Raw genomic sequence first — 26,380 nt, 5'->3', positions numbered from 1 at the left:
TTTATTCTATTTATTTAACACTAGATAGCAGCAAGCAATATAAGCCAATTACTTATTTATAACTAGGGCAACAAATTTTCATCACTGTTTTATGCATTTTTTTAATAAAACTGTTATAAGGGAAAATCCAAGTGCAAACATTTATTGAAAATGATTTTTAATCTGGAATTGCTTGAAATTAGATGTCTACAGCTATGGTACCGGTACTCTGTGGTACTCCTCTTCCCTTGGTGACCTAAGCACGTGCTTATATTGCTTAAAGGTTAGTCCAGGGCTGACTAAATATGTCAATCCATGGCGCTGCCCCCTTCGTTGCGGGGGGAGGCAAAGAGGCAGAAAGGAGGGTAGGATTACCTTGGAAAGCCCGGAGGAGTTGGGCGAGGGGCTTAGCAACCTGTATCAGCTGACGTTACATGTTGTTACTGTTGCTTAGCAACCTGTATCAGCTGAAGCCTGTACGGAAACATACCTAAGCGTTTTATATAGATATCACCTGAATAACTTCATCAAAATAAAGAGGACAAATTTCAGAGAAAATATGTTTTAGGATGGGTATATTAATGTGAAATATACCCTTATTTCTCTTTGCCCCTTCTCTGCGTCCTGCTTTCCCCCCATTTTTCTCCTGCTGCCACTATGAGGCAGCATAAAATAGAGGCATTTGGTGTACTGATGGCAAGCCTCGGCTGCAAACTAGGAAACAGACGCAGTGTGGGTTAGTGGTTTGTGTATTAACAATTAAACTACTACTCAACTTAGCACCCATATATGCGCACACACTTTCCCCCCATCCCAAAATGGCAATAAAGGGATAATACGCACAGCTGTAGTTATAAAACAGGTGGGGAAACGGAGCCCCTCCAGGTGATGTTGTGCTTCACTTCCCATCATCTCTTGCCAGCCTGACAATGGCCGAGGATAATGGGAGTTATAATTCAGTCAACAACATCTGGAAGGCTACAGGTTCCTTAGCCCTGTTCTAAAGATGAAAGAGCTGATATGTGTGAAGTGCCATATAAATACTGAATATGGTTGCAAAAGAAGGGACTTCCCCTCACACTTTCAATATATGAACGGAGTTCACATTAGCACAGCCTTCCCCAAACTGGTGCGCTCCAGATGTTTCAGACTTCCAACACCCACCAGCGCTAGACAGCGGCTGAGTTCGGACAACATGCTAATCAATTGGGGTGTGTGTGTTAATTGGAACAGAATGGGGGAAAAACATTGCCTCAGCCGGCATCAACACTGGACAGCAATGCTGGGCGTTGTAGTCCAAAGCATCTGGACTGGAGGGTGCAAGGTTGGGGAAGGCTGTTAGTGACTTTAGCCCTCTCTAATACAGCACTCTCCAGATGTTTTGGACTACAGCTCCCATCTGGCCATGCGGCCTGAAGCTGACGGGAGTGGTTGTCCACAACATCTGGCGGGCTGCAGATTTAGTGTGCGCATGCGTGGTAGCTCAGGGCTAATTGTGCGTATTGTGTCTAAAGTATTTATTTATTTATTGCATTTTTATACTGCCCAATAGTCGAAGCTCTCTGGGAGATTCACAAAAACGTCCCCCTCCCAAGCTCTGAGGTAAACGTCCCTCTCCCGAGCTCTGAGGTAAAAAGAGAGGCGAACAGCCATTTTTGGGCGGGAAAAGCCAAGAAAGACGTTTTGGGGCGGGGTGGGGTGGGGGGCTTCAGCCGCCCCCTCCCGCCAAGCCACGCCTACACACCGAGAACATGACGTCAGATTCACTCCACCCCCTTCTTCTTTTTTCCTTTAGGGTTCGGGTTTTTTTTGGTCTCATTTCCTCATGACGTCCGTCCGCCCGCCCACTCGCCCCAGCCAATCCCAGCGCCGGCTTTCCCTTAGGGGCAGCCCCCTCCCCAGCGCCCCGCCTCAAAAGCGAGGCGCGTGGCGCTGCCCCGGCGTAGTCCGCGTGGAGCGAGCCCAGCCGGCGGGGGCAACCGGAGCCGCCACGTGGAAACCCGACCGGCGCGAGCAGGGGCTGAAGAAGCGCCGCCGCCGCCGCCGCCGCCTTCGGAGCCACACGGGCAAGAAACCGGATCCACGCCACCAGATCCGGCTCTGAGAGATCACCCGCTGCTGAAAGAGATCCACTGGGAGAAAGACTTGAAACATTTTTTCTTTATATATTTTTCTTATATTATATATTTTTCTTATACATTTTATATATATATTATAACTATAATAATTATTAATATTTATTATTAATAAGAATATTCGCCTTGCCACACTTTCAATTTGGCTTTTTTTTTTTTTTTGGTGGGGGAGTTTTGAAGAAATTTTAATACAATTTTTGGGCGGCTTTTGTTCGTTTTCCTCCCCCCCCCCCAAATTCAAGCAAACCTCTCATTTGGGGGCGCGGGTTTCTTAAGACTTCATCCCTCCTTTTAAAAACAAACCCCACGAAATCCCCGCTGGCTTGAAGCCCGTTTGGCCCCCGGGGCTCCGATTTCCTCCCCTTCCTCCTCTCCCACCCGCGACCATGACGGTGGAGAACTACCCGGCCCACGCGGACAAAGGCGCTTCCAACGGGGCCATCGGCTCGCCGCCGCACGTGGCGATCGAGCTGCCCTCTGGCGACGGGGGATCCCTCGCTGCTGAGCAGCCCCGGGGCGCCTCCGGCCGGCTGGGCAGCTGCTTGCGGGCCAACCTGCTGGTGCTGCTGACCGTGGCCGGCGTGGTGGCCGGCGTGGCGGTGGGGCTGGGCGTCAGGCAGCTGCCCGGTGGCGGCTTGAGCAAGACTGAGATCCTGCTCTTCTCCTTCCCCGGGGAGCTGCTGCTCCGCCTGCTGAAGATGATCATCTTGCCTCTGGTGGTCTGCAGCCTGGTGGCCGGCGCGGCCAGCCTGGACCCGGCTGCCCTGGGGCGCTTGGGCGGCTGGGCCATGCTCTTCTTCCTCCTCACCACCTTGCTGGCCTCCTCCATCGGCGTCACCTTGGCCTTCATCATCAAGCCCGGAGAGGGCGCCTTGGCCCCCAAGCTCTTCGGGGAGGACGTGCCGGAGGCCAAAAACGTAGTCGACTCCTTCCTTGATCTCCTCAGGTGAGCAGCAGCGGCCATGCATTTCTGCAAACTTCACATGCTCAGAGGCGCTCTTGCTTTTCCAGTGTAGAAGGCGAGGTTGCATGCTGGGAGGAATGGCCATCAAGGCTGAGCTCCCGTGTGTGCCCTGCCCATCTGTTGAGATTTATTTAATGCCTTTTTATACCACCCAATAGCCGAAGCTGTCTTGGGCGGTTTACAAAAACGTTCAGTTGCCTCTCCTAAGATAGGTGCTGGGGCTCGCATCTGCACCCCCCACCCCTGGGGAGGCATCCTTCTGACCAGGCTGAACTCCCACCTTGTGTATGTTGAGAAAGAGGCTGGTGCACTGGATTTGGGGGCAGGTTCGGTTCACACAGAGGTTGACCTGCATGTGTGAATAAGCTTTTGCAACTTGCTTGATCAGAGATGCAGATTTGGGTCTAGATTTAGGCAAATCTTAAGACTAGGTCCATTGATTTCAGTGGGTCTGCTCTAGTGTAACTAAATGTATTTTCTACCCAAAATGTTTATGTTGGCTAGGGTCCGCTCTACAAACAGCATTTTTCAGTGGGGTTAGTTCATGTAATCCATTGAGGATCATCGAATGTCACTGCAAAGAGCCAGCTTGCATGTGTGAATTGACTCCAACAATGTACCCTGCTTGCGCTTGGAGCATTATCTTTTATTTAAAATATGCGAAGCGGCTGCAAATTAAGCCTGAGTGGGAGAAAGAGATTCCAGTGAGGGACGAATGTATGAAATGTTTGGTGCCTTCAGATGTTTCTTTGCAAATTGGGATCAAAAGCCATGGGAGCGACTACCTTTGCAGGGAAGGTGGCAGACAGACGGGCTTGAATGTTTTAACCATCCTGACTGTGAAGTTGGTTAAATTTTGTGTTAGGCTGAACCTGAGATGATAGTGTGATCCTGTTCTTGCTTGGACTAGAGCTCCCACCATCCCTAGCCAGCATTGCTGGATGGGGATTGTGGAACTGGGAGTCGCGCATGTCCAGAGGGTTGGGTAAGGCTGGACTAGGCTCTGGGATAGCGTGCCATTTGAGGACAAATATTGCCTCTCCTGACTCATATTTTCTTGGGGCTGTTTATTCCATTCTGTCTCTTTCCCCGCATCGTGCCTCTCACATGCGCCGTCATGAGCTGGAATGGAATCCGGCACAAGTGGCTCATGTTTCTCAAGATGTAAAACTGATGGAGGAGGCTTCCTTTTCCCACAGAAAAGGGTCGAAACGTTTCGCTCTGCCCTAAAGACCTCCTCCGTAATCCATTGCAGCGTGTTGCTTTACCTGCACTGATGGCGGTACAGAATGTTCTATGACGGAATGTTCTATGACGGCCTCGGGCCGTCCCTTTCCTGGCACGTTCCGAAATATGACATCCTTTCTGAAAAAGCGTCAAGAGTGGGCGGAAAAGATGAATCTCAGATGAGTGTGTACAGAAGAGGGAGGCCCAGAATACTTTGGGATTAGACTGGCGTCCGGCATCTGCTGAATCTGGAGCGGCTGCAAGGGAAGAGGCTTCCTTCAGCATGCGAAGCTGGGATCCGAAGGCGTTGGCGAGGAAGACGGCTGTGCCAATGCACGGCGTCTCCTGCTGATACGTACCTCTCCAAAGAGCGATGTGATGGCATACGGCACCCTTCCCCAACCTGGTGTCCTAATGTGCTGGACCACCACTCCCAGCATCCTTGGCCAGCTCCAGTATTCCCGGTTTCCATGCTGGTCAGGACTGATAGGTGTTGCGATCCAACACATCTGGAGGACATTAAGTTGAGGAAAGCTGGAATAGACAGTACTGCTACGGCTGCCGCAATGTTTATGTCTATGTAACCTTCCCAGATAGCAAATGGGGAGAACCACCTTTTGTGCTTTATTTGACGCAAATGTTGCAAATACTGGAGCATCCAAAATCATGCCAAAAATAACATTTTCTTTTTGTGAGCACACTGGAGAATGCTTCTGGGCATGTGCAGAGATCCCTGCATCCATCTCATCCCCCAAGCTGGAAACAGTGTGACGTACAATACATACACAACAGGTGGACTGATGTTTTGAGATAAGAGGCCAGAAGCCATGGCATCTGTCCCATTTTCCACCTCCTTCCTATTGGGTACTTGTCTAGGCAAAGAGCACCTGGATTCTTGCCTCCGCACTGCCTGGAGCCACAGGATTCTAAGCGTGGAATTAAGGAGAGAGAGGAGGTTGCAGGAACTGCCCCCCACCCCCAATTCTTTGCCTGGACACGTGCCCTCAATCTTGGATCTGTGGCAAGGTCTCTTTGGCATAGCCTGGAGCAGTGGGTGCAGCTGGTATTCGTGCCACTCTGACATGATCTATCCCCCCCACCCTAAATGGGGATCTTTATTTTTTGCAGTTGGTTGGCTGGCTTTGTAATGTTTTCCTCTGGAATTCAGGGTCCTGTTTAAATGCCTGTCTGTTCAGAGGTTGTGCACATAACTGATTAAGATGCAGCAGCATTCACCACTTGCATGTGCTTTTGGGAAGTTGTTTTGTGAGCACAAGAGTTTGTCAGAATGACCTTCGGGGCGGGGAATAGAGAGTTGAGGCAGTTGTACCGCTCCGGCACCATTCGACCTTGTTCAGAGCCCAACTTTGCATGTTTGTTCTCTCTGCTTTCTTATTTTTGAAAGAGGTGCAGTCGCTTCTGAGTCCTAATCTGCTGCTTAAGCATGGCAGCTTCCTTTCCTCCTTCCTTCATCAGTCCTTAGGGAGGAAGTCCAGTTTGCCATTTCATGGAACTTTGCTGCCTTTGCTGAGTCAAAAAGTTACAACCAGCCAGCGTCTGCTCTGCCTTTTCCTTGTTGGACTGGCTTCAAGTGGAGGATAGATAAGCTCATACAGAAGATATGACAGTGGTCTCCTGCCTACAGTCAGCTATTTGAATGCGCCAGGAGAAGCCACATAATTTCAGTTATTATACCGGCCGCAATTAGATTTATACACCAACCCTACGAGGCAACTACTTTTGTTCTTCCTCACCCAAATCATGAACCCAGAAAAACAGCTAATATTTTCAGGATTCTGCTAGATTTCTGTACAGGGAGCTAATTTCCAGCCTCTGCTTTGGAATCTTGCAGGTATTTTAAGATCGCCTGTCACCATGAGGTCTAGAAACTTACCTAGTGAGGTTTCTTCGAATAAAATTGCCTTGGTCTTGGTTTGACATTTGGTTAAGTATAATTACATACATCTCATTTGCGGTTTTTCAGTCGGTTGGTGCTCCAGGAGAATCAAAGCCTTTGCTATATATGGAGCGGAGATGGCATTATTAATGACGGCTCGAGGCTTAATCAGGTTTCCGCTGTGTGGGGCAGTCCCGTGCTCCAGCCACACTCTTGGGCAACAAAGACAGTGTTGTTCAAGTTGGCCTCAATTTAGCCGGCTTGGTTTGAAGGTAGGGAAATATGGGCAGATCACAGCTGATGGGAATCCAGTTTTCCACTGTGACCTACCGAAATCCTAAATAATGCTGATTAGCTCTGGATTGAGCCTTTATGGATGGATTGAGCAAGGCGTCAGCGCCGATGTGGAGGCCCGGCTATCGGCCTCTGACCACAGAAAACAGAGGCGCTTTCTAGATGGAGAGAAAGCTGTTTGGCAAAAAGGGCAGGGTTTCTCCTAGCATTCCTAGAGCCGGGAATGCTTTGGGAAGATGTGTGCTTTCCCGCCCGTCGCCTTTCGGACTGTGAGCTCCAACTTCCTCTCTGACTCCTGGTTCAGAGAAAATGCTGGGCTCCTGTTAAGTCCCTCCACCATGGTTCAGGCACCAGGAAGCCAACTAGGGATCGGAGCGTGCTAGTCTGATGCCCACGCCTTGGTTTGACTTTTCCGTTTTGAGTTAGCCTCTTGAATTGCACAAACCCCAATTGCCTGTTGAATGTTACTAGGTTGAAAGCTGTAGCCTCTGGCGGGTTGTTTAAGATGCCGTTGCTCAAGTCCTTGTTGGACCTAGGCCTGTTCACTGCTGTAGCGTTCCATTTAAATAAGGAGAGTGTGGTGCAGGCTTCAGCAGATGGGAAGCATTTTCTTATTTATGCAAGTTGACTGGCAGGCCGGAGATTTTAAAACAGCAATGCGCTCAGAAACTTTTGCATGTGGCTTTTAAAAGTTCGGTCCTCCTTTTTCTTTTTTTAACGAAGAAAACAAATTAAGTCTTGAGGATATCACGAGATGTCCGGAGAGGCAGGGAGAAACTCACATGGTGGTTCAAAATAACGTGTTTAAAATATTCTCCCATCTCCCCCAGAACCCAGTGACTGTGCTCATGTGTATTTTTAATAGGATCCAGTAGAGAACAGTCACCTGGACTTTGAGCAACTCTGCTGCGCAATTCTGTCTTCTCCGTTCTGAGCAGACAGCTCATTAGTACAAGACCCCTCTGATTTGTTATCATTGTTTTATGCATCCTTTCAGAGCAAAAGTCAGAATTTCCCAATTTGAGTCGCATGGAGCATGAATCATTGTGAGAAATGACATTTAAACATCTGTTGCTTTTGGAAGAAAAGAGGCTTAGAACAGTCTGTTGTGGGGGTGGGAGAGCGTGGGGAGAGCCGTTTTCAAGGACTATCATGGTGTGGGGTTTGGGTTGGCCTTTTCGTTTGCTTTCAGTGATTCTGTATGTCTCCCAGCGCAACTTAGACCTTGCAGCAGTAGAATGCGTTGGAATGTGTTATTTTCAGAGTGTTTCGTTAACTCAGACCACTCCGAAAAAGGCGGTACAAGGCAGGGTGGTGTCCTTCTGCGTCTGATGCAACATACTCTGTGTATTGAGTTTCCTTGCCCGCTTAGCAGGGGAATGCTGCTTCCTTAAAGCCTTTTCTTTCTTTTAGACTGACCATGCATTGGCTAAAAGAGAGTTCATTTAGGCAAAGAAGGAGGTTTATTTTAAGACTGAAAAGGAAAACGTTCCAAAATTCCTAGGCGCTGGTATCTTAAACTCATAAAAAAAAACCACCCTCTTTTTTTCTTTTTAAAGCGATGGCATCAAATGTATAGCTCAGCACTTCTGAAACGGTTTTGAGCTGAGGGCTGCTATTCTGGTTCGCGTGTGATCTTCGGGGCTTTTCTGAAATTACAGCCGTTGTGTGCTGAGGAGGTTGGAAGACCTTGGCATTAAAACTCTGCTGCTCTGTTTGTCCTTTGCAGCTCCAGTCCAGTAAAGCTGTACACACGCTTGTGGTGGTGGTAGGGGGGAGAAGGTGCCAGGTGCTGCTTGTGGTATTTCCATTGCTTTACTGCCACCATGCCACCGAATTTTGGTGGTGAAGCCCACACCGGGGCAGGTCTAAGGGATGGAAACTGGCCTTCGCACCCCCTGGAGTTGCCCGCCCCTTCACTAGAGCCAGATCTACACCAAGCAAGATATAACCCTTTGAAAATGGTGTATATATAATGCGTCCTGGGCCCAAACAGTTGTCAAAACCATTATAAAGCAGCAGTATAGATCCTGCCTAGTTTAAAAAGTCAATAGAAGCCACATTGGGTAGCGTTACCTGGTTGGAACGAGTGTACCGTTAGTCTCACCTTCAGGTAGTAGAACCTCCACTTGTAGGTTCCTATAAATTTGGGACATCCAAGGCACTCTGTATAACATGAAAGCTGCCTATTGCTTAGGAAAGCCTAATCTAATTGAATCTGCCATCTCTTTCTGCCTACGTCTTCTTAAGACTGTGTTCTCCGGGGGTGAAACGGGAAAAGTCTTGGTGATGCACACATCTCAAATGTGCTTACTACCATTTTAAGCCTACTCAGAAGTAAGCAGGACAAGGCACTTGCATGTCTGCTCAGAAGTAAGCAGGACTGAATCACTCAGCTAAGTGAACAGTACTGCATTGGGTGACTTAAGAATGCTTATCCTTCTGTTACCACTGCTTAAGAACAAGCCATTGACAAATTTCAGAGGAGTAACTTGGTTATTTTGCTGCAGCCACCAGCGGATTTATTATGGTAGAAGCTTGTGTGGCCAGCGGAGGCATGTATTTTAACAAACCCCAAGACTTGGGTGGGAAGGAGCAGGAGGAACCACCCTACGTAAAAACGCATCATATCCTGATGGAGATAATAAACCAACTTCAACAAAGCCACCTGCTTGGGACAAACCAAAACAGAGCAACGGCCACAACTATTCTTTGTTTACTGCAGGCAAGCAGAAAGCCGCTCTTGTTCCTGCCACGTTGATTCAACAAACCTGTTTGTCTGGCAGTCAGCAAACCCTCTCAGCCTTTGAAACACAAACCCATTGCTCCATAAGTTCCCTTCTTTCCTTGCCTTACCAAATAATTTCATTTGCTTTGCAGAAGACTGTGCTCACGGGGAAGACTTGTACTTTTTAAAACAAAGCAAAGCTGCTCCATAATTGTGCTGCTTTCTCTTGGAACTGACTGGTACCTTTGTCACCTCTCTTTGTACAGAGAGGTTTTGCCTGAGCCTTTATTCCTGTGACGCTGAATAGCTGCTTGAAAGGGTTTGATCAAGCCAGCTCTCACCCTTCAAATTCCTTTTAACGCATCCCTCCGTTAATGAGAAATTCCTTCTTCTGTAACTCCTATGTAAACTGCCCAGAGAGCTTCGGTTATGGGGCGGTATACAAATGCAATAAATAAATAAAATAAAAGGTGGCGGCAGTGGCCTGCCTAGGCAATTTTACACTTCTATAGATTTCTGCTCCCAAACAGTTTGGCAACAATCATTCCAAAACCCACAGTAGGAAAACACCTTGATTAGGACCAGCCAAAATGTCACAAAAGCGAGCAAGCTTTCGAATTCTCTAGAGGGCCTTCTTAGTGGCAGCCCCCCACAATTGTAGGTCACTACAGCTGCTTGCCCTCTAGGTTGCTGCTTGTCCTGTGCGAACGCTTCGTATGTCCATCTGTAGAGGTTTATTGTAGGGCAGACTTCCCCAACCTGGTTTCTTCCAGATGTGTTGGACTGCAACTCCCAGCAGCCCCAGCCAGCATGGCCGGAGGAAACGGGGCTGGTACCGTAGCACTGATGGCGGCTGCCTCTCCGAAATGGATTGCTATGCTGCCCCGTGGAGCGTGGAAGCCTCCAGTCACTTGCTGCATGCAGGGATTAGAGTTAATTCTTGTTTGTGCTGCCCAATCAATCCTCTGGCAGTGTCATGCCCTGAATTGGATGAGGCAGGTTGGGGGGCACCAGGGGTGACTGGAGGGAATGAGGACAGCGGGAAAGCCAGGCCCCAGCGAGCAAAGGTTAAGTCCGTGATACCTGATCTTTCCAAGAGTTAGGGCAATGGAATAGGTTATTCTCGGCCAAGGCTCGGATAACCTGGAGACACACACCGGCGGAGGTGAACGTTAGCATGAGAGCTAAGAGAACGGCTAGAAGTGGAAGTGGGGAGCCAGAAAGTCCCTGGAGCATGGGCCCACTAGGTCGAGGGTGCAAGACCAAGCCCTTGCATCCTGCTCGAGGCCTCTGTGGAATCATAGAAAAGTAGAGTTGGAAGGAGCCTCTAAGGCCATTGAGTCCAACCCCCCCACTCAATGCAGGAATCCACCCTAAAGCATCCCTGACAGACGGTTGTCCACCTGCCTCTTGAAGGCCTCTAGTGTGGGAGGGCCCACAACCTCCCTAGGTCATGGGTTCCATTGTCGTGCTGTTCTAACAGTCAGGAGGTTTTTCCTGATGTCCAGCCAGAATCTGGCTTCCTGTAACTTGAGCCCCTTATTCCGTGTCCTGCACTCTGGGAGGTTCGAGAAGAGATCCTGGCCCTCGTCTGTGTGACGACCTTTCAAGTATCTGAAGAGTGCTGTCATGTTTCCCCTCAATCTTCTCTTCTCCAGGCTAATCATGCCCAGTTCTTTCAGTCTCTCCTCAGAGGGCTTTCTTTCCAAACCCCTAATCAAACAGGGTATGGGAGTGAAGTAATGGACCCTTGGGCTATTATATTAGATGTAGACCAAGGCCTGTGGGTCGGGACTGGCCTGCCTGGCGTCCCAAACCATCACTTCGGTGTTGCCCTTATGGTCACGGCCCCTTACCCCGGCCCCACCTCCAGACCACCACCGCTTGGTGGTTTAATGTTCTTTCGAGTTTTGTTTTCCCATTCTGAAAGCTGGAAATGCCTCTCCGAAGGCTCAGTTCTTGCCAGTAAGAGCTTTAAGTTAAAAGATGCCGGTGTTCTTGGACTGATGGGACTTAAAGTCCAATTTGTCTGCAAAGCGCCAGGTTGGAGAAGGCTCCTGTATTTATTTATGTGGTTTCGTTGTTGTTATTAGCTTGATGGGGCTTCAATGATTACCTTGCTGCTATTAACCCGGAAACGTTCTTTCTGGTGGATGCAAGCGGCAGCTACGGTTCTAGAAGCGTCACAGAGGCAGAAAATATATGCAGTTGAGGTTGCAGTGATGGTGTGGGTTGGGGTTGGGCTGCGAGAGGGCTGGGTGCCCGGAGAAGGTGGGTTAAATGTGCATTTTTGATCAAGAATGTCAATATTCCCCCCTGGAGTGCTCTTCTGAATCTTTCCCGTCTTTTCTCTGCCTTGTCCTCTAACAGGAACATCTTCCCCTCCAACCTGGTGTCGGCTGCCTTCCGATCGGTGAGTGGCTTCACGCTTGCCTGCTCCTAGGAAATTGTCCTCATTGTGGGGTTGGGCAGGGATTGCAGTGGACTATCGGGAGCTCTGCGTAAGGCTAGATCTTCCAGAAAAGGTGTCAAGAGGGTGAGAAAAGCTGGGGAGGGGGGCAGCAGTAGGGGGGGGGGGTTCCACCTCCAGAATAGAAGGAGGAAGACGGAGCAGATAGGTCACACACAGGCCCTGTGGTGGCTCATTTCCAGGTTATTTAGTCACTTAGGCCACAGTAGTGGCTGAAGAATACGTTTTGTATGAAAATATGAAATCCTTTCCTTAGTACTGGCTTCCCCAACCTGCTGCCCTCTGGATAGGTTGGACTTCAACTCCCATCAGCCTCAGCCAGCTTGGCCAGATTTCAGGGATGCTGGGAGTTGCAGTCCACGACATCTGGAGGGCACCGGGTCGAGGGGGACTGTTCTCGGCCTTTGCCCATGGCAGCTTTTCAAGGTGCATCTTCACCTGAGCGGCTGGCTCCACAGTTGACTGTGTGGAGCGGCCTTAAACCAAGTCGGAGCACTGGTCCCTTGTGCCTGGTAACATCTGCTCTGACTGGCAGCCGGTGTCAGTATCCCAGTCCTGTGATCCTGAGATACTTGTAACTGGAGACTCCGGGGATTGAACCAGAGAACTTCTGCGTGTGAAGCAGGTCTTCCCCCTCCCTCTACTAAATACTTAGAAGATGGTGATGAGAGAAATCATAAAACAGAGTCTCCATATTTATAGATAGCAGCCACTCACTACATACGCCTCACCATGTGCTCCTGAAACACCCTCCTGCCTGTCGAAATATTGGTGGTTGTTTGTTTTTCTTTAAAAAGAGGTCTTTTATCTGTGGCTACAAAAACATCCCCTGCTGTTGTAACGGTTCCTTACTTCCTCCCCACCCCCTTCTTTCTTAACTTATCTTTGTGATCCTCTTTAGGACATTGGCAGGTTCAGGATAACAAGTTTGGCTTAATTTTTAATAGCCTTGTTCAGTTAACAAAGGCAAAATCCCCAGAGGAATGAAGGGGAGGGAGAAGGGTGGGGTGAGGTGGGGGGCATCTCAGCTGCAGGTGCAGAAGGGCTGTGCCTGCCCTGCATTTAAATTGATCTATTTTGAAATTATATCCCTTCCTTTCAACTCAGTACTACTGGCACATTGAGTGCTTGGCGACTTCTTCTTTTTTAAAACAGATTAACCTATCAATTAATTTTGCCACCTGCCAAGACCTCAGCACTGCTGCCTTTTCTGAGATAGCTTGCAAGCTGTTTATCTCATTTTCCAACCTTCTTCCCTTCCTTCCATCATGGAACTTCAAGCTGGCAGCGCTGGTCAGGGCGGCTCAGGGGGGGGGGGGGTGTCTCCCATACAGACGCTGACCAGTTCTGAGCCTGCTTAACTTCTGCAAGTTTGGTGTATCATGTACCGTGAGATACTGTGGCCAGAAAGGCTGTGTCTCAGCAGCAGAAGGTCCCAGGTTCCATTCCTGGCTTCTCCAGAAGGGGCAGTAAAAACTCCTGACTGAAACCCTGGAGAGACATGCTACCAGTCAGGGTTGACAATACTGGGTTTAGATGGACCTTTATGTCAAAGTTCCATTGACATGTAGTCATGAGTGTATTCAGAGGGTTTAGACCAGCCTTCCTCAACCTGGGGTGCTCCAGATGTGTTGGACTGCATCTCCCAGAATGCCCCAGCCAGCAGAGCTGGCTGGGGCATTCTGGGAGTTGTAGTCCAACACATCTGGAGCGCCCCAGGTTGAGGAAGGCTGGTTTAGACCCATATTGGTTGGATTGCAGTGAAATACGTTGTTCTTTATTTCTACCCTGTTCTTCCCTTGTGGGAGGGAGTCTTCTAAAATGGGGGGGGGGGGGAAACTAGTTGGAATTTTTATATCTGCATCTGAGGCACTGAGACTCAAAGAAACACAAAAGTAAGTTTGTTTTGGACATAGCTGACATTTGATTTTTGTCTTTGTGACCCCACCCACAGTATGCAACCAGTTATAAGTGGGAGATAATCAAGAAGAACGCAACAGAAAACATAACAGGAGTGAAAAATGTAACTGAGACTGAGATGCAGTTGAAGGTAAGAAGGGGTGGGTTGCGCTCTGTGAGGCAGCATTTCCATTTGGGTGTGAAAACTGGGGAATGAGGGTCTTTCATATTCTTTCAGGGTTCTAGTCCTGGTGGTGAAGGCTTGTTATTCAAGGCAGAATCTGCTTGAACCACCAAAGAATTAGGGGATGGGGGGAATGGCGATAGAACATGCAGGCACGTGAGTAAAAGAAGTCCCCACCACTACCTCCTGGGCTTGATACTCCAGTCCTTCCCACTACTCCCACTGGCTACCTTAGTTAGGGAACCTGGGATTGTTCTGTTTCTACCTTGCCCTGTAGTGTATAAACCCGCCTGCTTGTTTGAATGGACTCTGCTGGAATTTCCCACCTGGGACGTTCTGTGGCTGTCCCATCCTGTGTTTTGTGGCCTTGGGAATTGCTAGCCCCCAGGGCTTCCTTTTGCCTTCATTGCCCCTGCAATTCTCTGCTGCCGCCGTGCCTGGCTCTGGGGCCGCGTGCCTCTGGGCGAAGCATTCCCTTCTGAAAAGCACTTGCTGGGTCCTTCTTTTCCCGTGGCCCAGGGAGTTGTCGTGAAAGGGTACAGTAACGGCTCTACCTGTGGGTGAGGCGGCAGCTTGTGCTGTTATGCCTCAATCGGTGGTGCCACAGACAGATGGTAATGATTAAATTTATGAGTCGCTCTGTAACTGAAACTCTCAGAGTGAAGTAATGAAATCAAACGCAATAAACCAATGTTGCGTCCAGTTCTGGGTACCACACTTCAAGAAGGATGCAGACAAGCTGGAGGGGGTTCAGAGAAGGGCAACGAAGATGATCGGGGGTCTGGAAACAAAGCCCTATGAGGAGAGACTGAAAGAACTGGGCATGTTTAGCCTGGAGAAGAGGAGATTGAGGGGAGACATGATAACACTCTTCAAGGACTTGACAGGTTGTCACACAGAGGAGGGCCAGGATCTCTTCTTGATCATCCCAGAGTGCAGGACACGGAATAATAGGCTCAAGTTAAAGGAAGCCGGATTCCGGCTGGACATCAGGAAAAACTTCCTGACTGTTAAGAGTAGTACGACAATGGAACCAATGACCTAGGGATGTTGTGGGCTCTCCCACACTAGAGGCATTCAAGAGGCAGCTGAGAAGACATCTTTCGGGGATGCTTTAAGGTGGATTCCTGCATTGAGCAGGGGGGTTGGACTCAATGGCCTTAGAGGCCCCTTCCAACTCTACCATTCTATGATTCTAAAACACATTGAATTTTTTTTAAAGTATTTTGGAAGCAGCAATAACAATTCAATTTTTTAGAAGAACAGTTAAATATCTAAACAGGTAATTCATTGGAAAAGACTATTCTGAAACAGCATGAAACATATTAAAAAGTAAAACAAGCAGCAGTTAAAACATATTTTTAAAGGCCTGTAGAATAACAAAAAAAGGTCTTTGTCTGGTGCTGGGAAGTCAACAAAGTAGGCACTGGGTAGAGGGGGCCACCACAGAAAAGGCCCACATACAAATTGCCACCCACCGAATCTTGGAGCAGGGCCTCAGATGCTTCTCGTTGCTCTCCCCAGGTGGGGCTGACTCTAGGAAATGCTGTGGTGGTGATAATGGTAAGGGTGGGACAGGTGGGTCAGGAAAGGAGGGGACAGGTGCTTCCTGCTGACCTGGTTGTCTTGGAGTTAGTTACTTCTCTAGTAAAGAAGTAAACAAGAACTGAAGATAGGGAGACTTTTCATCATTCTTCAGCTCTCTGATTACTTGTTGAGCGAAGCTTGGTGTGTGTGCGTGGTTTACATACGTGTAGAAAGGATGTAATACTTTATTTATTACATTTCTATACCGCCCAATAGCCGGAGCTCTCTGGGCGGTTCACAATAATAATTATAGTTAATAATAATAATTTATTTCTTACCCGCCTCTCCGATTGGATCAAGGCAGGGAACAACAATAAGAATAAAATACTGATTAAAAACATAGCATACACTGTTAACAACATCCTAAAAACATATTAAAAGTATCCTAAAATTCCACTGGATAGGCCTGCCGGAAGAGATCAGTCTTGATAGCTTTCTTGAACGCTAAAAGATTGTCAAGCTGACGAGTCTCTGGCAGGCAGGCCGTTCCATAGTCTGGGAGCAGCAGAAGAGAAGGTCCTCTGGGTAACAGTTGTTAATCTAGTTCTTGCTAGCTGAAGTGGATTCTTCCCAGAGGACCTGAGTGTGCGGGGCGGACTGTATGGGAGAAGGCGATCCCGCAGGTAGCCTGGACCCAAACCATGTAGGGCTTTAAAGGTGAAAACCAACACTTTATACTTCGCCCGGAAACTCATTGGCAGCCAGTGAAGAGATTTTAAGACCTCTCCCTCCCTGTTTCCTCAGATCCCCGTCGGCGCTGAGGTTGAAGGGATGAACATCCTGGGCCTGGTGGTGTTTGCCATCGTCTTTGGCATCGCTCTGCGGAAACTCGGGCCTGAGGGAGAGAACCTGATCAAGTTCTTCAACTCCTTCAATGAAGCCACAATGGTGCTCGTCTCCTGGATCATGTGGTAAGCAGGCCGTCTGGTGCGCATCTCTCCGGGAGGGTCGTGAGCGAGACTCCAGACCGGGAGGCCGGTAGCTGGACTTTTAGGGGGGGATATTGACCGTACGCCCCTCTGAGCCAGTGGCCTTGTGTACTCTGCGTTCAGCTATTTATTTTTCTTTCCAATTTCTGTGCCGAGGCAGCCTCATCTGCTCCAGCAAAAGCTGAATTCTGAGACCTGTGTCCATGACGCAAATCAGCCGTGTGATTTTATTTATTTATGTTTTTGCTGTGCATCATTTGTTCTGGTTTTGCTACTCATGGGTACGGGAATTGAAGCCCTCCCCGCTGGCAACTGGAACATGTCTCACTTCTGAAATGTTCTCAAGTCTTGCCCACAATCATAATGGCAAGAAATTTGGGGTGTGTGTGTGTTTATTTTATCCCAACCTGCCGGGTAAGTTAGGCTGCGAGAGTTGGTGACTAGCGTTTTGCCAGAGTGGAGAGCTGAACCTGGTCCTAACGTGGTACTCTAACCACTACACCACACTGCCTCTCCGTTCTGCACTTATTCTGTGCTTTTTAAAAATTGTTGACGTGGGTACAATTCGGGTGATAACGCCGCTTTGCAGAGACGTAGCCAAGGCCGGGGAGTCTCCAGTCCTCTCTTGCTTGCTGCCCTGGATCAGGGGCCGCTGTCCTGCTCTGCTCATGTCCTCCTCCTGTCCTTTTAGGTATGCCCCGTTGGGTATCATGTTCCTGGTCGCTGGCAAGATCGTGGAGATGGAGGACGTGGTGGTTCTTTTCACCAGCCTGGGCAAGTACATCTGCTGCTGCCTCGTGGGCCACGCCATCCACGGCCTGATTGTCCTGCCGGTCATCTACTTCATCTTCACCCGCAAGAACCCCTACCGGTTCCTGTGGGGCATCTTCACGGCCCTGGCCACCGCCTTCGGCACCTCCTCCAGGTATCGAGAGGCTGCTTGTAGCTGCACAGAGCCGGGAGGGTGGAGGGGTTGGAGGGGCTTCTGTTGGCTAGCCAAAGAGAGGGGAGGATCTGGGTGGGGAAGTGCTTCTGAACGGGACGTGGCAAGATCGTTGTGGGTGCCTTTTTGTTTCCCCTCGTTTGCTCAGTAATTTAAAATTATCGAGCTGAAGTGTGCTGGCTGACTTAATTATTTATTTATTTATTTATTACCCGCATCTCCCTCTGGATCGAGGCAGGGTACAACACTAATAAAAACACCATAAAATACATACAACTAATTCAAACGTTTAAAACCAGTGCATCATTAAAAGCAGCACACCATTAAAAAAGGCATCTTAAAATTCAATTTCTTTTTTACTTCATGCCTTTCCGTTCCCCCCCCCCCCCCAAAAGGGACCGTCGTAAAACCACAAAAGTTGCAGCAATAATAAGTTCTCCAAGAATGCCCCGCGGGAAGCTCTATTGGAACCATATTTGCTTTTGAGAAGGAGATAGGGAGTTCCACAGCCTAGGTGCGACCACTGAGAAGGCCCTTATCTTACTTTATTGTAAATATTTACATGTCGTCTTCAAGTCGTTTTACACACCAGAAAAAAATAAGCATCAAGCCAATGTAAAATGAATACAAATGTTCTGGATATTTGCCGGCTGCTACCCTGACCATAGTGGGGTACAGAGCAGTATTCCCTTAGAAGACCGAAGCAGGTGGGCAGAGACGGAACTTTAGATACCCAGTTTCCAAGGAAAGGAACCTCTCGTGCAAGCACTTGAGTTATTGCTGACTCCTAGAGGGACACCTGCTTTCGCTGACGTTTTCTTGGCAGACTTTGTAGCGGGGTGGTTTGCTATTGCCTTCCCCAGTCGCGGTTACCTTTCCCCCAGCTAGCTGGGTACTCATTTTACCGACCTCGGAAGGCTGGAAGGCTGAGTCGACCTGAGCCGGCTGCCTGAGAACCAGCTTCCGCCGTGGGGAGAGTTTCGGCTGCAGTAACTGCCGCTTACCACTCTGCATAGTAAATCTTCTGTGGTCGTTGGGTTGGGTCGTGCCTGTGGGCTGGTTCTGGAGCCCTCCTGACCTCCCTCCCCCTCTTGCTCCTCCACGCAGCTCTGCCACGCTGCCCCTGATGATGAGGTGCGTCGAGGAGAAGAACGGCGTCTCCAAGCACATCAGCCGCTTCATCCTGCCCATCGGGGCCACCGTCAACATGGACGGGGCGGCCCTCTTCCAGTGCGTGGCTGCCGTCTTCATCGCCCAGCTCAACAACTTTCCTCTCGACTTCATCCAAGTCATTACCATCCTGTGAGTGTTTGGACCTTCCACGCATCCCTCCGATTGTACAAACTGCCCTGATCCGTCCAGCCTGCGCCGCTCACGTCCTTTCCCCCAGCCCACCGCAGCGCAGCAGTCGTGGACCGTGGCTGGCTGCAGCCTTGGTAGGATGCCCGGCTCTGCTACTCGTCTGGGATTTGGGCAGGGCCCACCTGTGGATGACCTTGCGCGTACGCTTTGCGGTCTCCCCCACGGTGCTTATTTTATTTATTTAAAACCTTTCGTGGCCATCTTTCAGGGCAAAGGCAGCTTACAATAAAATACACAAAACGTTAAAAGAAAACCAACAATAAAACCAGCAGCAGAAACCATAGCAGCAATAATAACAATAACAGCAGTAACAATACTTCTCACGCGAAGGCCGTGGTCAAATAACATGTTTTTTAAGGCCGTCTTGAAAGCCTGCAAGGAAGGCTTCGACATGTATTGCTTGAGCATCCATATTCTCTCAATTTGGGGTGCAGAACCACAGCCCCGGGGGCTGCTTCTGGCCCACAGGGGGTCCCCATGCCACCTTCCCCAGGCGTCCCGTCCCCCCCCAAAGCTGTTTGGCTGTTTCCTGGCTTTTGTGCAATCCCCCCCATTCTGGAAGGTCTCCTGGGGCTGAGTTCATGGCAAGCAGAGCTTTAAGCTGCAGTAGGCTGGCAGGTTGGCCCCTTTTGCTCCTCCCACAGCTGGATCGCAGTGCTGGAGAGGTTGTCCGAAACGGAATTTGACCTTTGGATCGGAAGAGGTTCTGCATCCCTGCTCTGAAGGTTCACCAGACGCTTCTGCCCACAGCCACCTGATCCGCGTGATGTGGACCTTGCATCCTTTCTCAGGGCAGAGACTATTTGTGCACTTCTTTCATGTGGCTGAAAGAAGGTGACCGTATGAAAAAGAGGAGCCGGTGTCATTTGTGTGCGTGCAGCACCTCTTCATCGCAACAGTTAAAGCTGCAGGAGCCCTGCCCTCTTTTGTATCTGGTCACGCTAGTATAGCTAGTGTAGCTTTAACTGTTGCGATGAAGAGGGCATTTCACCAGGTGCTGCATGCGTACAAATGACACCGGCTGAAATTCCCTTTTCTACGCAACTGTTAAAGATACAGGAGCCCGGTCCTCCTTTTCCTAGGGTCACCCTATTACAGACAATAGGCTGATTGTCCTCTTCTTGACTCTTTGGGAACTAGCAGGAACCTGGGCTGCTGGCAGAAAACAGTTTCCAGAGTGGGCAGAACGGAATCTTCGAAGGGGGGCGCTTAGTGCAGAGTGCTTAGATGCCCCTCGGCCATAGAAATCCCTGTCCCGCCTGCCTCGCCCTGACAAAACCGGGGAGTTGTCAGCACTGGGGAAGCCACACTAGCCTAGCCAGCGGGCTCCATTTGGCTTGGGGTGCCCTACATTGTGCAGGCCTCGTCTGGCCAAGTCGACGAACGTCTCTCTCCTCTCCTGACCCCGGAGCGCTGCCTGCTGCACGGACCTGTTGGCCTAATCTAAACCCTTGCTTTAGCAGGATATAATACTGTTAGGGGAAATGGGATCATGAGGTTCCTTCAAGAACAAAGGGAGGATTCATTCCAGGAGGTCGGCTCGGGCCACACAGAAGAGGGGGAGGCAGTGCGAGGGAGATGAGATCTTTAAAAATGTTCAGTGAAAGGCAGTTTGACATGGACTGCTGAAGTGGCGGACAGGGTGGAACTCTGGAGAAGGCCCACAGTGGTGCTGGCTTGGCTGAGCTGAGTTCAACAAGCTGCAAAAGCTCTTTAGGTCTTTCTTAAGGGCTAGAAACTTGCCTTGTCTCTTTGGAACAAAAGCAGAGGTTCTTCAGGATGGCGGGTTCTGCACCTTGCACAAAATCCTGGCTTTGTCTGGGGCTTGGTATTTGCATTGCCAGAATCTTGTCTTGGTCTCCTGCAAATGCTTTCTTTGTCTTGCCTCATGACAAGGGTCCCACCCCTCTGCCCTACATATTCTATCCTATGTACTCTCTTAAAATGGCTGCCATGTCACTGCCCAGGTCCTGCAAATAAGCAAAAGAAACTGCAACTGGACTGCATTGTTGAGCATCAGTACAAACGTTCCTCTCCATCAGTATGGTTTTAATACTGTAGGATTTTGAGGGGTCTTTGGCTGGTGGTGAGTGAAACTTTACATGTCCCCCCTCTGTCTGGAGAAGGACTCCAGTAGCTGGCACAGAACATCTCAACTTTTGTTGGGGACAGGCTTTTCTGGTCCTCGTGATTTGGGGACATGCTGAGCAGGCTCAAAATTCCAAGGGCTGAAGCCTGGTGCCTAGGGTGACCCTATGGAAAGGAGGACAGGGCTCCTGTATCTTTAACAGTTGTATTGAAAAGGGAATTTCAGCAGGTGTCATTTGTATATATGGAGAAAGGAAAAGGAAAGGAACCTCTCGTGCAAGCACTTGAGTCATCGCTGACTCCTAGAGGGAGGCCTGCTTTCGCTGACGTTTCTTGGCAGACTTTGTAGTGGGGTGGTTTGCCATTGCCTTCCCCAGTCGCAGTTACCTTTCCCCCAGCTAGCTGGGTACTCGTTTTACCGACCTGGGAAGGATGGAAGGCTGAATCGACCTGAAACCAGCTTCCGCTGGGATCGAACTCAGGCCGTGGGGAGAGTTTCGGCTGCAGTAACTGCCGCTTACCACTCTGCGCTACACGAGGCTCTATATATGGAGTGTAAAAAATAAGCCAAAGGCAAGGGCGGAACCAAGGAATCTTCACAATAATATTATTAGTAAAAGATTTATTAAAGTGCCAGGTGCCTATTTCCTCAGGGCTTTATAATGTTAGTGCAGTTGTGCGTAGGCACCTGGCACTTTAATAAACTTTTTACTAATATTATTGCAGAAGTTTCCTTGGTTCCGCCCTGGCCTTTGGCTTATTTTTTATTCCCCTATGGGGTTTTCCTTCTTTTCGCACTCTACATATGGAGAACCTGGTGAAATTTCCTCTTCAACACAACAGTTAAAGCTGCAGGAGCCCTGCCCTCTTTTAAATCTGGTCACTCTAGTATAGCTCCTGCAGCTTTAACTGTTGTGATGAAGAGGGGATTTCACCAGGTGCTGCCTGCATACAAATGGCACCTGCTGAAATTCCCTCATCTATACCACTGTTAAAGATGTGGGAGCCGCGTCCTCCTTTCCATAGGGTCACCCTACTGGTGCCCAGCATGACCACCTGAGCCTCTAGTCATATTCTTTTCTACGGCGCTCCTGACTGCCTTTTGCTCTTCCTTTCTTCCAACCCTGTTCCGTCCCTATTAAAATGCTTGATCCTATTAAAGCTCCAGTATCGCCAATTTGGAATAAAATGGAATAAAACTAGATTGGCAAAGAGATATAAAAGACTCTTCTTGGCACAAGACTTTTCTTTTCTTTTTTAAATGTGCAGAGTAGATATTTTTTAGTTTTTTTTTTAAAAAAGCAATTATGAGTAAAACATTTCTCTCCGTTCCAGGAGGGCAACCCTGTTCCTCCTGGCCTTGAGGGACTTAATCATCAACTGCAACGAGAAATTGCGCAGTCACAGAACTGCCTCCTGGGTCAGAAGGAGCTACCAGAAAGGGTGGGTGGGGGGTGGAGGCAGGTGCTGCTGGTGCCCTTTGCTTGGGATGACCATGGGATCTCAAAGGGGGTGGATTTGCTTCCAGCTGGTCATCTGTCCACGTTTGCTCGTCTGTCTTGGGGTTGGATGTTCTGTCACCCCTCCTGGTGACCCTGCATTCCACTTGACCACATTCCAATCTAGTTCTTGTGTCACAATCGGGGCCAGCGTGATGTGCCAGACAAGCAACTTTGGACTCTGAGGGGCGTTTCAGGGAATTTCCAGGGCTTGTCTTGATCTCGAGGGCTTTCCAGAGCATGAGCAACTATTAGGACGGCCGTGTTTTTATGGGTGCCGAGAAAGCAACGCGTGGCACGTGAGCTGGGCCCCGGCGTCCTCTGCGATGTTGCAAAGGACCCTGGGAAGCGCCACTTGGATTACACGGCCTCGCCCCCCCCCCCCCCCCCCCGGGCGGAAGAACCTCTTGGTGTCACCTGCAGGAGTGGGCAGGGCTGCTGTTCAAAGGGTGGGCGGGCATAGTGAGGATGAGAGAGAGAGAGAGAGAGAGAAGTGACACTGTCAAATAGCCCTTTGGATCTCAGCCAGGGCGAATTCTGACATCTATTCAGCGTGGCTGGCTGGGGGATGCTGAGAATTGCAATCCAACACATCTGGAGGGCGTTAGGTTGGGGAAGGTTGGTGAAATGAGGACTGCCTGGTGGGTACTGGGAGCTAAAAATGAGCTAAGTGAAGAGGCCTGGAAGCCGGCTTCCCCCACTCCTGTGCATACTGCTAGGCAGCCGGGGAGGATGGGCTCCCGAGTTGGAGCCCTGACCTCTCTCGGCTGACCCAACTGCCTGGTTGGTGGGGAAAGGCCAGATCCGGATCCCTCCTCTCCCTGGCTGTGAGAATGGGCAGGTCCCTTGGCACTGTTGCGCCTCTGCTTTTCCTCCTTCCCTGCTGGCGCCTGCAAAAATCTGCCCGGCTCTTAAATTTTGCACAAAAAAGAAGTTTGCCTCCTTACCTACTGGCTGGACCAACCAGCGTTTTTCAAGTGATGCCCAGTGGGAGGGACGTGGCCTTAATGTGTACATGTGACCCCATCCAAGCCTCTTTCGGAATTAGCATCACAGATGGATCGCAAGCCGAGGCCTTGGGCACCCACCTCTGATCTGTCTGCTTTTGACCCCCAGTGTCACGGCAACGGCGTCCAGCGTCGGAGCTGCCGGGATTCCCGCGGGCGGCGTCCTCACCCTCGCCATCATCTTGGAAGCGGTGGGGCTGCCCACCAATGACATCTCCCTCATCCTGGCGGTGGATTGGCTTGTGTGAGTATAGGGTGGCAAGAGGGGGCCGAGTTCGAGGGAAACGCCTGTGAGCAGGAGCGACGAGCCCTGCTGGCTCCCCTCCTGATCTCTTTGTGCTGCCCGCTTGGCCAAGGGAGGGGCACTGCGGAACGAGCGACTCGAGCAAACGGCCCCAGGTTCTGCAGGGGAGCAGAAACTTGCGCAGGGACATCACCTAGGAAGAAGGGGCCTGTGGAGTGGAGAGGGGGCGTCAGGGGGAGACTCTTTGCTGCATCCACCCCCAAATATGGTAACCTCTGCGGATCTCTCCGCTGGAATCCTCCAAGGAAAGGTAGTTTTTTTGGAGGGGGCACACGCCCATGCCTCCCCCTATTTCCTGTGTTAGCATACAAAGCCGCCTTTATACCAATTTGGCCCGTTTATTTATTTATTTATTGCATTTCTATACCACCCAATAGCCGAAGCTCTCTGGGCGGTTTACAAAACCGTTGGCCCGTCTAGCCCAGCGTTCTGAATGGCAGCAGAAGCTCTCCAAAGATTCTGGCAGGGATCTTTGCAAGCCCTGCTCCGGAGATCCTTTGAAGCAGAGGTTCAGGGGAGCTGAACCTGGGACATTCTACTCGCCGTGTCCGGGCTCCACAAGGGAGCTACGCTTTCTGCCCCAGTCATGGAACAGACCGGGGTGGGGTGGGGAGGGGAGGGGGTTGTTGGGGGATCCAGGGAGGCCTCTCTTCCAACTCTCCTTCAAGCTGCCCTCCCTCCAGGTGCCCAATTCCTACTCGGTGGTGGGGGTTTTTTTTAACGTAATGAGCGGGCTGTTTTCGTTCAACAGGCTTGTCCAGTGTAGCTGGGTGGCCCAGGTGTGCTACCTGCACGGAGAGCTGCGTGGGGCCTTGGGGGCAAAGGTTAAGGCAACTGAGATTCCACTCTTGAGAGGGGCGCTTCTTCTCTTCTTATCGTGGGAGGGAATCTGCACACAACATCATGCAGGGAGAGCAGACCGAAGGCCCACCGAGCTCAGCGTCCCGTTTCCGGCCGCTGGTCAGCCTGATGTCTCTGTGTGTCCACAAGCTGGACGCCAAACTCCTCACCTTCCCCTGTTGTCCCCAGCATCTGGTTCTCAGAGACAAGACTACCCTCTGAGAGGGGTGGGTGGGGGTGTCCGTTATATTCATGTGCCTAATCTACTGATTTATTTGAGCACATAAAAGAAGAAAGGAAAGCGAGAAAAGAAGAAGAAAGGAATGCTCTTGGAGCGGCTTAGAATCAATTAGCCAAAAGGACCGCCCCTGCCCACAGGCTTGCGATCTAAAAAGACGCAGCGCACAAGGGGAAAGGGATGGAGAGGTTGGGGGGTGGGAAATCGTTTTGATGTATTTCCCTCTAGCTCTGAAGACATAACAGCTCCAATCAATCCACGGCGTCACCTGATTAATTTGTTCCGATGCTAATCGTGTGTAGCGTGGGTGTCCCGTGTTTGATGACCGCGTTACGTTCGATGTGGTTGGATGTTACATCCTTTTGTTAGAAATGTAAAATTCAATTAAAAATGGTTTTTTAAAAAAGGGATGGAGAGGGAAGAGAAAATAAGGAAGACTACCGGCAGGGCTGGTGGGATGGCCTTGCTTCCCCTCTCACCTCCCATGGGTGGTCCAACCTGTCCCTTTTTCCTGCTGCTGTTCTCTCCCTCCCTCCCTCCCTCCTCCCTCCGTAGGCAACCTTGGTCATTGCTCCTTTCCCTTCCATTTCAGGGACCGCACCTGCACGGTCTTGAACGTGGAGGGTGATGCCTTTGGCGCAGGACTCCTGCAGGTCTACTCCGATAAGACCATGGACAAAGCCGGTGCTGCAGACCCAACGGAGAAGAATGCCCTGGATGTCAGCAATGGAGTGAGGCTGGAGGAGGGCTCCCCGCTGATCAGGAGAGACAGTCCTGCCCTCTTAGAAGGCGTCGATTCTTGCGAGAAAGAATCAGTGATGTAACAGCCAGCCCGAGAAAGAGGCTGGACTTCTTGGGAGATTTTTTTCTTCTTCTTCTTCTTTTTTTTTTAAAAAAATTAGGGTTCCGTTTTTAAGAACAGCGCTCAAATCTGGTCCGACCTTTACGACTTGAATTTCTCCTAAGAAGGGGGCTGTTGGTTTGGTGACGGGGAACTTTTCAATTGAGACCCTGCTAAGCAACGCCCCTTTCCGCCTTTTTACGTCCAACTGCTCACTCTTCACGCAACGCTTTTAAACTTTAAAAACTTTTTAAAATAATGATAATAATGAGAAGTGCTCAGGTGCTCAGTCCTGCCTGGAAATCACTCCCTTTCACCCAGAAACTTCGTCCTTTAAGGAGAGGGGTTGTAGTGGTGGCTCTAGTTGTTCACTGGCAGGAGAAACGGCACTCTGTATCTCCCCAGAGGCACTCTACTTTGCACGTTCCAGGCTGAACTCTACGTTTTTAATTCACAATGCAACAATTTGGCGGCGGCGACTTCCCTGGGGGTGTCTTAAACACTCCTTCCCCTGTTGTGGACCTCCCACTGTCTGCTGCTTTCTGTTTTATTTTCAATGTATTTTGGACCAAGCAAGCAGAAAGAAGAGCCTTCCCGTGCCAAGCGGTTTCCGTCTCCGTCCGTCCGGGCACCACCTGTGCGCTCCTATTTGCCGTTGGGAGAGCGGTGACTCGGCAGGTGAGAAGTGAATCCCATTTCGTCTCCGTGAAGATGCCTCCGGAATCCAAGGACTAAAGCACTGCTTGTCAGGCAGCGAACAACTCTTGTCAAATCGGGGACTGGGCAAGAAGAGGAAGAGACATTTTTCTTCCTCGGTTTCTTAGACCGCCAGCCCTCTCTTAGATTCCATATGCTGAGATGGAGCTCTAGTGAATGAGAGTCACCAGCTGTGCCTCTGGAATTCCCATGACTGCTGTCGCAGCCAACTTATATCAGTTGCTTAAAACCTGTATCCTCCCCCCCGC

The 26,380-nt window shown here is 50.0% G+C and overlaps 1 protein-coding gene across 1 annotated transcript; it reads left to right on the top strand.

The window, feature by feature from the left end:
* The first annotated feature begins 2,500 nt into the window (after nucleotides 1–2,500).
* Nucleotides 2,501–26,380, top strand: SLC1A5 (solute carrier family 1 member 5). Its single transcript, XM_063139765.1, has 8 exons — nucleotides 2,501–3,060; nucleotides 11,595–11,637; nucleotides 13,649–13,744; nucleotides 16,109–16,275; nucleotides 16,985–17,218; nucleotides 18,344–18,538; nucleotides 23,302–23,436; nucleotides 25,167–26,380. Exons 1-8 carry the CDS (start codon nucleotides 2,501–2,503, stop codon nucleotides 25,396–25,398), a joined length of 1,662 nt encoding a protein of 553 aa, XP_062995835.1. The 3' UTR covers nucleotides 25,399–26,380.

The sequence above is a fragment of the Elgaria multicarinata genome, chromosome 13, assembly GCF_023053635.1.
Source record: "Elgaria multicarinata webbii isolate HBS135686 ecotype San Diego chromosome 13, rElgMul1.1.pri, whole genome shotgun sequence".
Lineage (NCBI taxonomy): Eukaryota > Metazoa > Chordata > Lepidosauria > Squamata > Anguidae > Elgaria > Elgaria multicarinata.
Note: the sequence above shows the minus strand (reverse complement) of the source record. Positions and strands in the feature narration are given on the sequence as shown.